At 36.6% G+C, this 14,010-nt stretch overlaps 1 protein-coding gene across 1 annotated transcript in view; it reads left to right on the top strand.

The window, feature by feature from the left end:
• LOC144471411 (uncharacterized) overlaps positions 1-14,010 on the top strand; it is a 120,104-nt gene that overhangs the window by 105,789 nt on the left and 305 nt on the right. Inside the window, exons 3-6 of the mRNA XM_078183403.1 lie at positions 12,915-13,143; positions 13,332-13,474; positions 13,544-13,673; positions 13,755-13,937. Coding sequence (XP_078039529.1) covers positions 12,915-13,143; positions 13,332-13,474; positions 13,544-13,673; positions 13,755-13,937 — 685 coding nt within the window. The remainder of the gene's footprint in view (positions 1-12,914; positions 13,144-13,331; positions 13,475-13,543; positions 13,674-13,754; positions 13,938-14,010) is intronic.

The raw sequence follows: 14,010 nt of genomic DNA, 5'->3' as shown, positions 1-14,010 counted from the left end.
TGAAAAGTTGTAATGTAAGCGTTCGAATACTTTCGTGAGCCACTGTAAGTCTATACGTATGAGTTTTGCTTCTTCGTAGAGTCGGCGATTACTGTAGAATTTAGTGAAGTTAGATTCTGGGGTTCTGTATTTACCTAGACAAGCTCTGAGACATTTCCGCTCAAAAAAGTCTTAGTTTTTCCATCGTACTGGCGCTTATATTAAACCAAGTGGGGCATGCGTATGTTAGGATCGGACGAATTAAGAATTTGTAACAGAGGATTTTAACCGAAGTGTTAAGATCCTTTGAGTAGAATAAACGGTTGTGAGCGAAAAAGGCCCTTTGAGCTTTGTCGATTTGTATTTGTACGTGATGGTTGTAGTTTAATTTAAAATCTAGATGTACACCTAAATAGCGAACAATGTCTTTATGTGGGATTTTACAGTTTCGGTCGTTGTTATCAAAGAGGTGAAATTTGGTTCCGTATTTGCGTACGTCTTTGTTTGCGTTGGAAATTTTGGAGATATAGGGTCTGAATAGAATTGTCTCGCATTTATTAATGTTAATTTTAAGTTTCCATGTATGAAAGTAGTCTTGTATCTGTTTAAAAGTGTTTTGTAACTCGGTTTGTATTTTGGATGGTTTTGTGTGTTTGCTGTAGATTATTAAATCGTCTGCGAATGCTATGGTTGATTTGGCATCGTCGCTATTTAGGCCATACATGTGCTGTAAATCGCTTAAAAATATATTAAATAATATGGGTGAGTTCACGGTGCCCTGTTGAAGTCCGTTGTTTATCTTGAAGCTGCGGGAAGAGGTGGTTTCGCCATCTGAGACATAAAAACTTTTATCGCGTAGCATGTTCCAGATCATCTTAATTAGGTGATGAGGGAATGCTTTCTTCGCGAGTTTGAAGAATAATCCATCCAGCCAAACTGTATCAAAAGCTTTCTCTAAATCAATGCATATTGCACCAGCACATTCGTCGGCATTTCTGGCCCAACAAATGTCCGAGGTGAATTTGGATATCGCGTGTACGGTCGAATGTTTGTGTCTAAAACCGAATTGGGTCTCTGGGATAATCTCTTTAGCAATGCAGAAGGAGTTAATGGAGTTGTTGATGGTGGTTTCAAATATTTTGCTGATATTAGGAAGGAGGCTAATGGGTCGGTAATTTGAGGGGTTGCTACCGTCTTTTCCCTTTTTTTTGATACTAGTTAATTTTGCGGTTTTCCAGATCGTAGGAAAATAAGTATGATTTAGACAGTTGTTAAAAAGAATTGCATAATAATAGATGTACAAAGGTGGAAGGTTTTTTAACGCAATATTGGGAATATTGTCGAAGCTTGAGGATTTTTTATTATTTAGTCGTTTAAATGTGGTTTTTAATTTGTTGAAGGATGTGAAATAGTCGGTTGGGATGAAGTCAGTGTCTGGGTTGTCCGAAGTGTTTGATTTCGTGAAGTTGCATATTGTTGTGTTATTAAGTCTGTCTCGTTGTATTTCTTGTTGGAGTGTATCTGTTTTGCGTTTTATGATATTCGACAGTTGTTCTTTCCCCATATGTTCATTTTGTGTGTGCACTGATTCAAAATACGCGCCTAGTATGTTTAGTTTGTCTTGAGTATCTGTGACTAGTGCGTCGTTGTTAATTGTCTGTAGACTGTTGGTGTTTATATTAGCTTTCTAGAATATGTCTCTGTTTGATAATGGGATCTTTAGTGTATCTAAGGTGTTTTGTGCTCTAGGGCGAAATATACTGTTTATGGATGGAAAGAGGTCTTTAGGTTTTTTCTGCGATATGTTGGTGATTTTATTTTTCCAATGATCGCTGATCGATTCTTGGAAAGCTTTTTTAATTTCGTATCTAATTGCCTTAGGGGCTTCCCGTTTTGGTGGGATTATTGTCGGGAATATGGTACGTCATTATGGCGAGGCCGGTGTAAACATTGGCGGTCTCTCTGCTACTAACACACAGACAACTTCGGTACTGTATTCGTTACAACGAGTCACGAATGACTCCGGCATAGGAAACGGAGGGTTAATACCAATTTCTTGCTGAAAACGAAGTAACGCTTTCGACGCGGCGCGGCGTCCTTTTCTTGTCGCGCGGCGTTTGTCACGGCGGTGATGCGCGCTTGGTTTTTCTGCTCGGTATACCTGTGGAGCGGTCGTAAGGCACGTCCTACTCCTACGAAGGTTGGCGAAAGAATGGAATACTAACCACTATATTATCGAGGAGTCGGATGCACACTTATTTTTACTATGCACACATAAGTAGGTATAATCTTGGGGTACTTTGGTATTAATTTTTCTTTTGGCGTGTTTTACTCTCTTGCGACGGTGTACCTACTAGTCTAACATAGCCTATCTTAAGTTATATTAGTTTATCTTAGCCTATTTTGGAAGTAGTATAACTTTTTTATAACTATTTACATACTACATAAACACATGTTCGTGCATATTATTTACATTGTGTCATTACAGCCACCAGTATATTTTTTTATTTAGACGTTCTTTTTACTTAAATCTATCGATGATAATTTGTACATAAATCTTCAACTTTCGTCGTCATTTCGTAGGTCGCTATTATACGGTACTTTTTTCTCGAATGTTTTTCTGTTATAGTTATTGTCGTAAAATAAGACTGAAATAGATATAATAAAGTATTTTATTCCTCTGCTAGTGGCTACGGGTTCTTTCAGTGCGTCTACTCAGTTCGAATTCTCGGAACCAAGTGTCCCAAGACCTCTGCCTCGCCACCCGTCTTCGAATTTCCACTTGGACCCCCTTTCTTCCAATGTTTAGGCGATCTCTCATCAGCGATCAAACGAACGCCGTAAGAATTCTCGGGACCAGCGAACAGAGGATCTTTTCCGAGCTTCGCTTCCATTATATAGCACGGTTAGGTTGTTTTTGTTCTTGTTTAGAGCGTGCGTGATCCGGCTGGAAGGATCACTGTTTAGAGCGGAGGTTGATTTGTCGCTGGTTCGATGAACACGCGCTGATATTGAAAGTATTTTGCTGTATTTTAATAAACAATTAACACTTATTTAAGGCCGTCTCAATGGCCGTACAGAGGTTCTGAGAGTCTGGCGAGTCCCTGCTACTCTGCGTTTCTGCGCGTCGTCGGTTATCTCGTTGGTTTCTATCGTGTTTCGTTGTTGTACTTGTGTTTTCACTCTTGATTGTCTCTGGCGTCTTCGTGGTCGTTCGCGTTCCACGAAGACTCTTATCCCTACTTTTTCGTACGAGGCGAACACCTATCAGCCAATACGAAATTAGTTGCAAAAGACCAAGTACCGCCCTTCGGATTGTTGTTTCCGAAGGTCGATTGCTTGGGTTTTCCCCAAATTCGCTAGCTGCACAGAGTCGCTTTTACGTACGTTAATTTCCACGGTGCAGGGGTTTATGATACGTCAAATGGCTATTGAGCCCCAGGAGAAAGTCCAAGGGTCCGATGTCTCGTCTCGGGCTTGGCGTCTTTCTTCTGGTTTATGGTGCGAGATGCTTAAAATACGTAAATTGCCAAAAAGGCTCTGCAGCTAAAAAATAGCCAGGAAGTCACGTACGCATCATAAACCCAATCGTTATAGAATCCTTAACAGTCCTGTATAAGTCCCTTTCCGTCCATGTATGTCAATGCTTCCGGTGGTATGTAGCCGGTTTGTAGGGTTTTATGGAAATATAATGGATTTGGAAACAGTGAATTGGCAATAAGGGAGTTTGCAGTGACGTTGTTGACTTTTCTCCAGTAATCTCTAATTAATTTTAGTATAAATAGATCAATTCGGATGATCTTGGCTTCTACGTATAGTTTATGGTTCGCTATTAATTTGCTGTAGTTAGATTGGGGTGATCTATATTTACCTAAGCAAGCTCGTAAGCATTTTCTTTCAAATATTCTTAATCTTTCCATAGTGCTTGCGCTAATATTAAACCAGATTTGGCGTCCATATGTCAAGATTGGTCTAACAAGTGTTTTGTAGCATAAGATTTTTACTGATCTTCAGAATAGAATAACCTCTTGTTTGCTACGAAGGCTCTGCTGGCTTTTCTATTTGAATTTTTATGTGGTTACAATAATTTAATTTGAAGTCGAGAAATACACCAAGGTATCGTACTTTGTCTATGTGTGGTATTAGTTCGTCTATCTGGTCTGTCGTATGTATTGAAAATTTTGTCTCGTGTTTTCTGACGTCGTTGTTAGCATCTGATATTTTTGAAATGTACGGTCTGAACAGGATTGTTTCGCATTTTTTGTTAATTTATTTTTAATTTCCATGTCTGAAAGTAGTTTTCTATTTTTCCATAAAGAGTTTTGAGTTCCACTTTTATCGTGGAGGGCTTGTCGTCGCTTATACTATAGATTAAAAAGTCGTCTGCGAAAGCTACTGCGTATTTATTGTTCGTTTCGTTCGTATTATTCAGTCCATACATGTGTAATACGTCGCTAATGTAGATGTTAAACAGAATGGGGGAGTTAATTGTTCCTTGTTGTAAGCCGTTAGTGGTGGAGAATTCTTTGAAAGATCTTTGGTTTCCATCAGTAATAAAGCAAACTTTTTTAATAATTTGAAGAATAGACCGCCGACCCAGACCGTGTCAAATGCCTTTTCCAGATCTATAAAACTTGCGCCTATGCAGTCGCCTGCATTCCTAGACCAGCATATGTCGGAGGTGAATTTAGTTATGGCATGTACGGTGGAGTGACGATGCCTAAAGCCGAATTGTTTTTCTGGGATGATATTGTGTTCTATGCAGTGATTAAATGGATATTGGGGCTGGATAGAAACACGCCAAACTATGTAGTGACAGAAGAAACAAAAAGTGAAGAAGTAAGAGACAAAGCATTGGAAAGAGCAATGAAGTACAAAGAAAATGCAAGAGTGTCAGAGAAAAAGATTGTGAGGATGTGTATAGGGGAAATTGAAAAGGAGATAAACACAGGGAGCGATTGGAAGAAAAAGAGGAGACAAACAAGAAACACGCTGGGGCTGGAGGGGGAAGAGATGGAAAGGATTAGAGAACAAGAGGGGGGAGAAACAAAGAAAATTTATAAAAAGTTAAGAGAGAGGCTGGAAGTGAAGAGAAAGGAAGAGAGAAAAGAACATATAGAGGCATCAAAATACAACCAAACGTACAAGGACATAGTAACGGAAAAACTACCCGGATACCTAAGGGGTAGGAGAGGAAAGAAATACCGAACGTTAATAGCAAGATTCAGGTGTGGAAATGAGAGTAGGGGAAGACAAATGTGGAGGCAGGAGGAAGAAAGAATGTGTAGAATATGTAAGAGAAAAGAGGAAACGATGGAACATGTGCTGGAAGAAGGATTTTTAGGTGTTTAGTTCTAGGTTAAGCTGTAAAAAAAAAACTGTAAATAGTTATAGTTTATATAAGTTTATACAAGTAAAAGTAAGAAAAATTTGTAAACCGGAAGCCATCCTAAGCCGCATAGGCAAGGATTATGAATAAATAAAAATAAATAAAAAATATATTCCAAAGGTATAGAGATGTGCCTCTACTATGTGTCTTCTGCGAGAAGATAAAAGTTTTTTGTATGTTCTAGTTTTAGTTTCTGGAAAAGACATTTAAGGTCTTGCATGAATTCCTTTTTGCAGTTACTTGTTGCATAACCTGCTATAAGGAATAATTTATGGTCTTCGGGTGGATTAATTTCGATTACTGTGAATTCTAGGCATAGGATTGCATTGTCTGTGTTTATGTTTCTTACTTTGTGTTTGAGATTGTTGCAAATTAGGATAGCCGTTCCCCCACCCTGTTTAGAGTTTGGTCTGCCGATTCTGATTAGGTTGGAATTTTTGAAGAATATCTTATAGCATGGGCTCAGCTTTGTTTCGCAGAGTAGTGTTATGTCCGGGGAATGTAAAGTCAGGAAGTCCGTTTGAGTTGTTCGTCTTTTGTTTGTGATAATTGAATTTACATTTATCGATACAATATTTAGCTTATCGATTCCTCTTTGGTTGTAATCTGGAGGAGCCATTTCTACTGCAAATTGATGTCAAAAATGTCTAAAATTGTGTTTATTTTATTGGCATTGTTTTCGACCTGCTCTACTATTTTTTCAAGTTGATTGTTTACTGTCTGTGTAATGACTTTTTTATTTCTTCTATTAAGGGGGGTGTTACATTGTTTTTAGAAATAGCGGGATTTTGCAGGTTGGCTGGTTGTGTGCGGGTGCGTTTGTGTGGCAGGTATGTAGTGAGGCGTGCTATTGCTACCTGATACTATTTCACTATACAATATCCCTAAACTTACTTTTTTATAAGCGCTGTTTAATCTATTGTTTTTTTTGAGCTACTTGTTCTTCTCTTTTTTCTAACATCTTAGTCCTAATTTCTTTAAGTTTAGGGCATCCCTTGTAAGAAGCAGGATAGCCACAGTTTTTACAATACACGCAGTAAGATTTATCTATGTTTTCTACTCTGTTATTATCATTTAGTGGCGGAAGTTTACATTCGCCTGGTTACGTTTTTCTGCGCATTTAACGCATCTATATTATAAATTGCAATTGGCTGCACATGCCCTATTCGTTGGCATCTTCTGCACTGTACTTGGTCCAATTTGTTCAATTTGTCCCAGGTAATTACCGAGTGCAAAACTACTTTAATATTTTTTAATTGCTGTAATTTACTATCTGGTGAGAGTTTTACAGTGAATATTGGTAAATTTTTATTGTTTCTTACTGAATAATTGGTTTTGAATTTATTTACATTTATAAATTTTATAGCGTCTAATTTAGTGTTTTGTAATTCAGCTAAGACCTCTTCTGGCTCGAAGTCGCCATCTAGATTTTTTAATAATACTACTTTGTGTTTCTCGGTTTTTGGTGTGAATGTATAGTATTTAATGTTATTATTCTTTAGCGATATACATATTTTTTTGAATTCTATTATGTTATACGTTTGTACTAGGTGTTTGTTTCTGTTGATATTTTTTATTACAAAGTTGTTTGTAATACCTGTCTTTTTTATAATGTCTATTGTGTCCTTTGTCGTTCCTTCAAATATTGTGTTCGGTGGTGGTATATTAGCGTTGCTATTCTGATTGTTGTCATCCCCCTGTTGAGATTGCTCGGCTAAGGTGAAAGCTGGTACAGGTAGTCGAAACGATTCCTTCTTCTTCGGTGCCGGACGACTATTCTCGCCCGTGTTCGGTCGTTTCCGTTCATCAATTGTTTCCACCTTTTTCCTCTTGTGGGGCGCCGTTGGGCTAAGTGGGGGATATGTTTTGTCGGTTGTAAGCGCTGCGAATTTGTTTCCGTCAAGGTTATGTTTATTATATTTATTATGAGCTGTCTTCGCTTCTTTTGCTCTTCGAATGTTCTTCTTCAAGCTGTTGCGTGAACCTTTCTACCGCCCGGTTTAGATTTTCGATGATTTTAATTAAGTCACCCTGGTTCTTGCAGTCCTCGGTACCTTCCTCGTTTTGTTCTGTTGCCACAGCCCGTGTTTTTTTTGTTTTACCCATGTTGGTTATATTTTTCGAAGCTTTTAGAACTTTTTTAACAAATTTGGTGTCGGATTAATTCTTCTCGTGTTTTTATTTTTAATTATATGTTTGATCAGTTTGATTGTTTGAGGGTCACCAAGGTCGCTGATTTCGAGATTACATGGTGTTCTCGACACTATGGTCGTCGGCGTTTTGTTAATGTTTATTGCACGTGTTGCCGGGTCACTATTTTTGTCTGTTCCATTACACGTTAGGTAACTTTGTGCATTATTTGTGGGAACATTCTCCCCTGCTTCAATATTACTCGCGCACTGTATATTCACGCGAGGTTGCCACTTTCACCACTCACGCGTAAGAAAAAGAAAAGTTATGACTTTCTTGTAATATAAAACAGATAATATAATATAATGTTCACTAATGAATTATTCACTCCATTGATGCACACACTTCCCGATTTACCTGCGGAGCAGTCGCTAGGCACGTCCTACTACTACGACGGTTGGCGAGAGAATGGGATACTGACCACTATACTATCGAAGAATTTGTACTGTTAACTTATTAACCCTTAACGAACGAGCGCATTTTTCTAAAACTATGACCAGTAGGTCGACGGATTTTTAAGAAATTAAGTGCTTCATTTCCAGAGCGAGAGAAGGTGCATAATTAATATCACTTTATTGGATTTTATAAAAACTTACCGGAATAATAGGTAGTATATGAACAGATATGTCCATACAAAAGATCACTAAAGTGAAAATTTCAGAAAAATAATAGGAATTGAAATAAACAAATAGATGCGTGTATGTAATGTATAGATTTGTATACATTTATAAATTTATTTTTTATAGTTTAACGATATATTTATACAAAATTACTTATATTTTTTTTGTGTGTGGTACTTCTCCCAACAGTCCCCAATGTGAATACCAGGTTTTTTACTACAAGTATCGCAATAATTACGTGTTTCCCGCCTTCCTCCCGGCGTTTTTCTATCCGAGCAAACAACGCAATCTTTTTTTGTACCTGTACGAATAACGTGAAATTTTCCGTCCAACCTGTCTTCTGTTTGTAAGTTCGATGCTCGACGTTGGTGTTGCGCTGGTGTTCTAAAGTCACCCCTTAATTGTTCTACCAATATTTTCCTAAATTTTAAATGTGAAACTGGCTTCAAATTCATCTGTTGTCTTTGTTGTCGGTATATTATGTATGAATTGACGCAGCCAATTTCCAATCCCCAGAAAAACAGCTTTCTCCACCATTTTAAAGATTTTCTGAGAAAACTATATGACACTGCATAATGGTCTGCGCGGTCAACTCCACCCATAGATTTAGTGTAATTTGTTGCAATGTCTGGCTTGTCAATCGATATTTCTTCACCACTACGTATTTTTCTATTTACTTGGGTAATTTTTGCTGTATCCCAAGTACTCAGCATGGTGACAACTTTTTTGTCTTTCCATGCTAACACTAATGTGTTACGTTTCCTCAGAGCAATTCTATTTTTTATAGTAAATTTCGGTTTTTTAATTTCTTCAGGTAATCCTTTTCGGTTTGGTTTTATCGTGCCCGTAAGATGGCATTTCAGTTTTAGCAATTCGGTAGCTAAAGATAAACTTGTATAATACCGATCTGTGTACATATGATATCCTTCAGCTGATGGAATTTTTTCTAATAATTTTTTATATAAGTATAAAGGTATTCTGGTAGTTACTGGAAGTTCCGGATTTGGAAGATTTTCTGTTGTTATAGAACCATAGTATGGCAGAATAGAGTACACATATCCAGATTTCGAATCGGCTAAAACATATATTCTTATACCCCATTTAGTTGGTTTTATGGGATTATAGGTAATGAAACCAATTTTGCCTTTAAACTGAACTACTGCTTCATCTACCGAAATACATTGTTCTGGTATAAAGTGCTGTGAAAACTTAGAATCTATGTATTCCAAAAAATTACTAGCTCTTTGAATTCGCGTCTTCAAAGATGGATACCCGGGCGGAATTTCCTTCAAGTGTAGCATCCAAAATATTTGATTGAAACGATCCCTTGTGAATGTATCAGAATAGAATGGAATTCTGCTAATATTGCTTGTTGACCAATATTCAAATTTATTTTCTAACGGCATTGTGCCCATATTGAAAATTACAGAAAGAAAAGCCCAAAATTCTTCTTTTTCTACATTTTTCCAATTATTCCAAATTGATCGTTTTGTCAATCTCTTTCCACTTATTTTGCTATTTGCATAATTATTAGTTTCTTTTATTATATTATCAACTAATTCATCAGTAAAATACAACTTGAATATATCGATAGGCTCAACAATATTAGGAGAAATTTGTGGGCCTGTAACTTTTGGAGATACTGTAAATTTTATTTGTTGAAAAATATCATCTCGTTCAGTAACATTTTCCCATTCGCTTGAGTCGTCATTATCACCGTTTATATTTTCGCTCTGGCTGAGTTCATCATCAGTATCACTATCCGTAATACGCATAACACGTTTTTTTTTTAGGAAGTATGTCACTATCAGAACTGTCGTAATTATTATTTTCATCACTATCCGTAATACGCATAACACGTTTTTTTTTAGGAAGTATGTCACTATCAGAACTATCGTAATTATCACTTTCATGTTCATCTACTCCATTTCTTCAATTTTCTTTTTCAAACACATAAAATTCATCTTCGCTACTAGAAAATTCCAGGTTTCTACTGGTACTTGGTTCTTCAACACTCCTTTTCTTTGCCATATTTTATAAGGCTTAAATTATGAATAGAAAAAATAAAAATAGCGCGCATGTACGCACGACTTCGTTTCTCTTCTAACAGATAGTGCTCCGAAAATGACGATAACAAACTTTATTAATCGTAAATAAAATGATGTATTTTCGCTCGATGCTCGTAGAGGAATGAGAGGAATGCGCACCAGAGTGTGACAAAAAACAATTGCCGATCGCCCTTCATTGTTGCATGTATAATTAAAGCCAAACCTACAGTTTCCTAAAATATCACGTCATGCCGCGTGTATGGCGGCATTCGATTTTTTTAGAATATTTACAATGTCGCGAGTATGGCGGCATTCGTTCGTTAAGGGTTAATTTATTTTACATAATTTTTTAATAATAATTTGTGTTGTTAAAAGCACCAGTACTTTTTTGTGTTCAATCTGTGTACGTCTTTCTTGCCTATGTTTGATAAGTTGGTGTTGAAGCGCATATCTGGGCTGTTCAAGGATGTGTTTGTGTCTTATAGAATTTTTTTGTTATATGTTTGCCTATTAATGTGATATATTAGTGGGATATTGTCCTTGTTTGGATGTAGCCAGTTTTATCTAGATGTGTAAATGATTCTGGAGGGGTGTAACCAGTTTGTCTAGTTCTGTCGTGGTATAGTGGGTTAGGATATGTTGAGCCAAAAATTAAGCCATTTGAATGAATTTTTCGCGTGTTTGCCCAATAATTTCTGATTAATTTTAGGATGAATAAATCTATTCTTGTGATTTTTGCGTCTTAGAGTCTGCGGTTACTGTAGAGTTTAGTGTAGTTGGATTCGCGGGTCCAGTATTTACCTAGACAAGCTCTAAGGCATTTCCGCTCAAAAAGTCTTAGTTTTTCCATCGTGCTGGCGCTAATGTTGAACCAAGTGGGGCATGTATACATTAATATAGGGCGGATTAAGACTTTATAATAAAGGATTTTAACAGTGGTGTTAAGATCCTTTGAATAGAATAGACGTTTGTGTGCGGAAAAGGCCTTTTGAGCTTTATCGATTTGTATTCGTACGTGGTGGTTATAATTTAATTTAAAATCTAGATGTACGCCCAAATAGCGAACGGTGTTTTTATGTGGAATTTTACAGTTTCTGTTGTTGTTATCGTATAGATGGAACTTAGTTCCGTGAGTGCGTACGTCGTTATTTGCGTCTAAGATTTTTGATATATACGGACGGAATAGAATTGTTTCACATTTGTTTATGTTAATCCTAAGTTTCCATGTGTGGAAGTAGTCTTGAATTTGTTTAAAAGTATTCTGCAGTTCGGTCTTTATTTTGGATGGTTTTGTGTTTTTGCTGTAGATTATTAGGTCGTCTGCAAATGCTATGGCTGATTTAGTACCGTCGCTGTTTAGGCCGTACATGCACAGTAAATCACTTAAGAAAATGTTGAATAGTATCGGAGAGTTGACGGTGCCCTGTTGGAGTCCGTTGTTAATTTTGAAGCTTCGGGTGGAGGTGGTTTCGCCGTCTGCAACATAAAAAGTTTTATCGCGTAGCATGTTCCAAATCATCTTAATTAGGTGATGGGGGAATGCTTTTTTAGCAACAATTTTCCAATAGCCGTTACTCAGTTACGAAAACCCTTCTTGATTTCATGTATTACCTTTTTCAGTAGGTATTTCAGTACAGATATTATATACAGGTATTTTATGGTCGGAGTTATGCATATGTAATGCGAAGAACTGTAGGACTTATAGCAGCGTTGATGTTCGTATTTCATTTTTCTATCTAATCGTCAACGTCGTCAATTCTTAAGTTTCTCTTATTTGGTCGCCTATGTCCATTAACACGTTAAGTGCCACGTGACTGACACCAAGCTTTCCATTCTGCTGTAACACTCAACGTGTTAAACTGGCTTTGAATTCATGTCAGTCGGTTTTAGAGACATTTTGTTTAATGGATGGATTTAGTTTGTCTATTTCCATGGATTCAACAGTATTGAGGGAAATTATTATTTGAACTGCCCTGTGGTCGTTATCGTATTTGAATGATTCTAATTTATCAGAGAAAGAAAATTTATTTGATTCTATTATCTGCTAGACAGATATCAATAAACGAATCACTTGTCGGAAAAGACGGAACTGAGGTATTTAGTAGCGATACTCTGAATTGTATTTGGTTTTGCTGTAGTCAACTTCTTAATTCAATTCCTCTTTTATTGTCTATGAGATTGCGTCATTCTGGAGATTTAATTTTTCATATATGAGTTTAAACCCTATAATAAATTCTTTCTTACAACTACTTGTGTCGTAAACTGCTATTAAAAGTAGATTATAGTTTTGAATTTTCAGTTGTATTATTGCTGTTTTAGCATAACACTATTGCGGGCATTAGATTCATAGTGTCCCTTGTTGATAATTAACTTTAAAATTACATTCTCTCATACGTTTTCCATAGAACCATTTTTAGTGTTGATTGAGGCCAGTGCTCATTCTGTTACTTATTCTTTTTCTAGTGATATGGGACTGACCCCTTTCAGGGTATTTTCACTTATAACGCTTTTGTTTCATATACCGTCCCCAAGCTAAAATTTCGATGTGTTGATTCACAGAAGACTTGCTGTGATTAGACCTACATTAAATGTGCCCGATCATGATCTAGAAAATTTACTTATCAATGCTACAGCATGCAAACCTGGCGAATTTTCAAACTCAATTGTTTTTTATAATGATTTTTACAGGGTGAACAAAAGCCAACTAATGTTGCTGTTCCACGAAAGTATCCTCCTTTGTCAAAGCCACTCTTGAGTGTACGTCCCCTTGTGTTGGCAACTCATTTAGTGCCTTCATTACCAATTGAATTGTTCGAAGTACTTGTGGAAGCTATCGAAGTTGCAACTGAGAAACCTGTCGTATTGATGTATGAACCTAGAAGCCATAGACCAGTTGCAAAGGATGTCGTTGATATTGGTATGTAAAAACTGCTAAAGACAATGCATAAAACAATGTTAGAATTTTCCGTAATTTTAGATCACCCTGCATTTAAGCACTTATTGGTGTTATTTATGAAAATTTTTATCAAAGACTCTGGAACATTTATTTTTACCAAATTATATTCTGTGATATGAATTTTTTGATCGTTGGGTGTTCTCCCGTAGCTATCTTACCAGCAAGTGAAGAATGGGAAGATGGCGAACTTGTGCCCGCAAGTTTTTGTTTCCAACACCATCTGAATAAAAATAATTCACCATGTGTTTTCGCTGATGTCATCGTAGCAACCGATCGAGCTCCACATGTTGAAGTAAACATAAAATTACAGTAAAAATAGCAATTGATAACAGAAACTTATTAACACTATATTCAACTATAGGACATCATAGATCTTCGTGGTCATCGATGTTCTTTGCCAGATCGAAAAAAGCAGATTGGAGCAACAGCATTGATATTTAATTATTTATACAGTAGAGGTGAAAATCCGACCTTCTTTGGCAACACACTTGGTTCGTATATTATTTAAATCGATCATATTTTTACCGTTACAAAAAATAAGAAAACTATTTATGCTCAATATCGATTTTTAGATGCTGAAACACAAGTTGCGGCTTTACAAATGGTAGCAGGGAAACAAGCAGAAGTTGGTATCATAGAGTCGCCTGTCATTAAGTGTCAGAAAGATGCACTTCCAGGAATTGACTCTGTTCAAATTTTAACAAGTCTTGGACCTTTACCGCCATATCGCATTATGGTAAAAAAGACACTTTCAGGTATGTCAACAACTTCACAATTTTAATGTACAATTAACAGTAAAAAATACTTGTATGGCAATCAAATTGTATG

This window comes from Augochlora pura, chromosome 6, assembly GCF_028453695.1.
Source record: "Augochlora pura isolate Apur16 chromosome 6, APUR_v2.2.1, whole genome shotgun sequence".
Classification (NCBI taxonomy): domain Eukaryota; kingdom Metazoa; phylum Arthropoda; class Insecta; order Hymenoptera; family Halictidae; genus Augochlora; species Augochlora pura.
The sequence above is the reverse complement of the archived record's forward strand: the minus strand, read 5'-3'. Positions and strand labels throughout refer to the sequence as shown.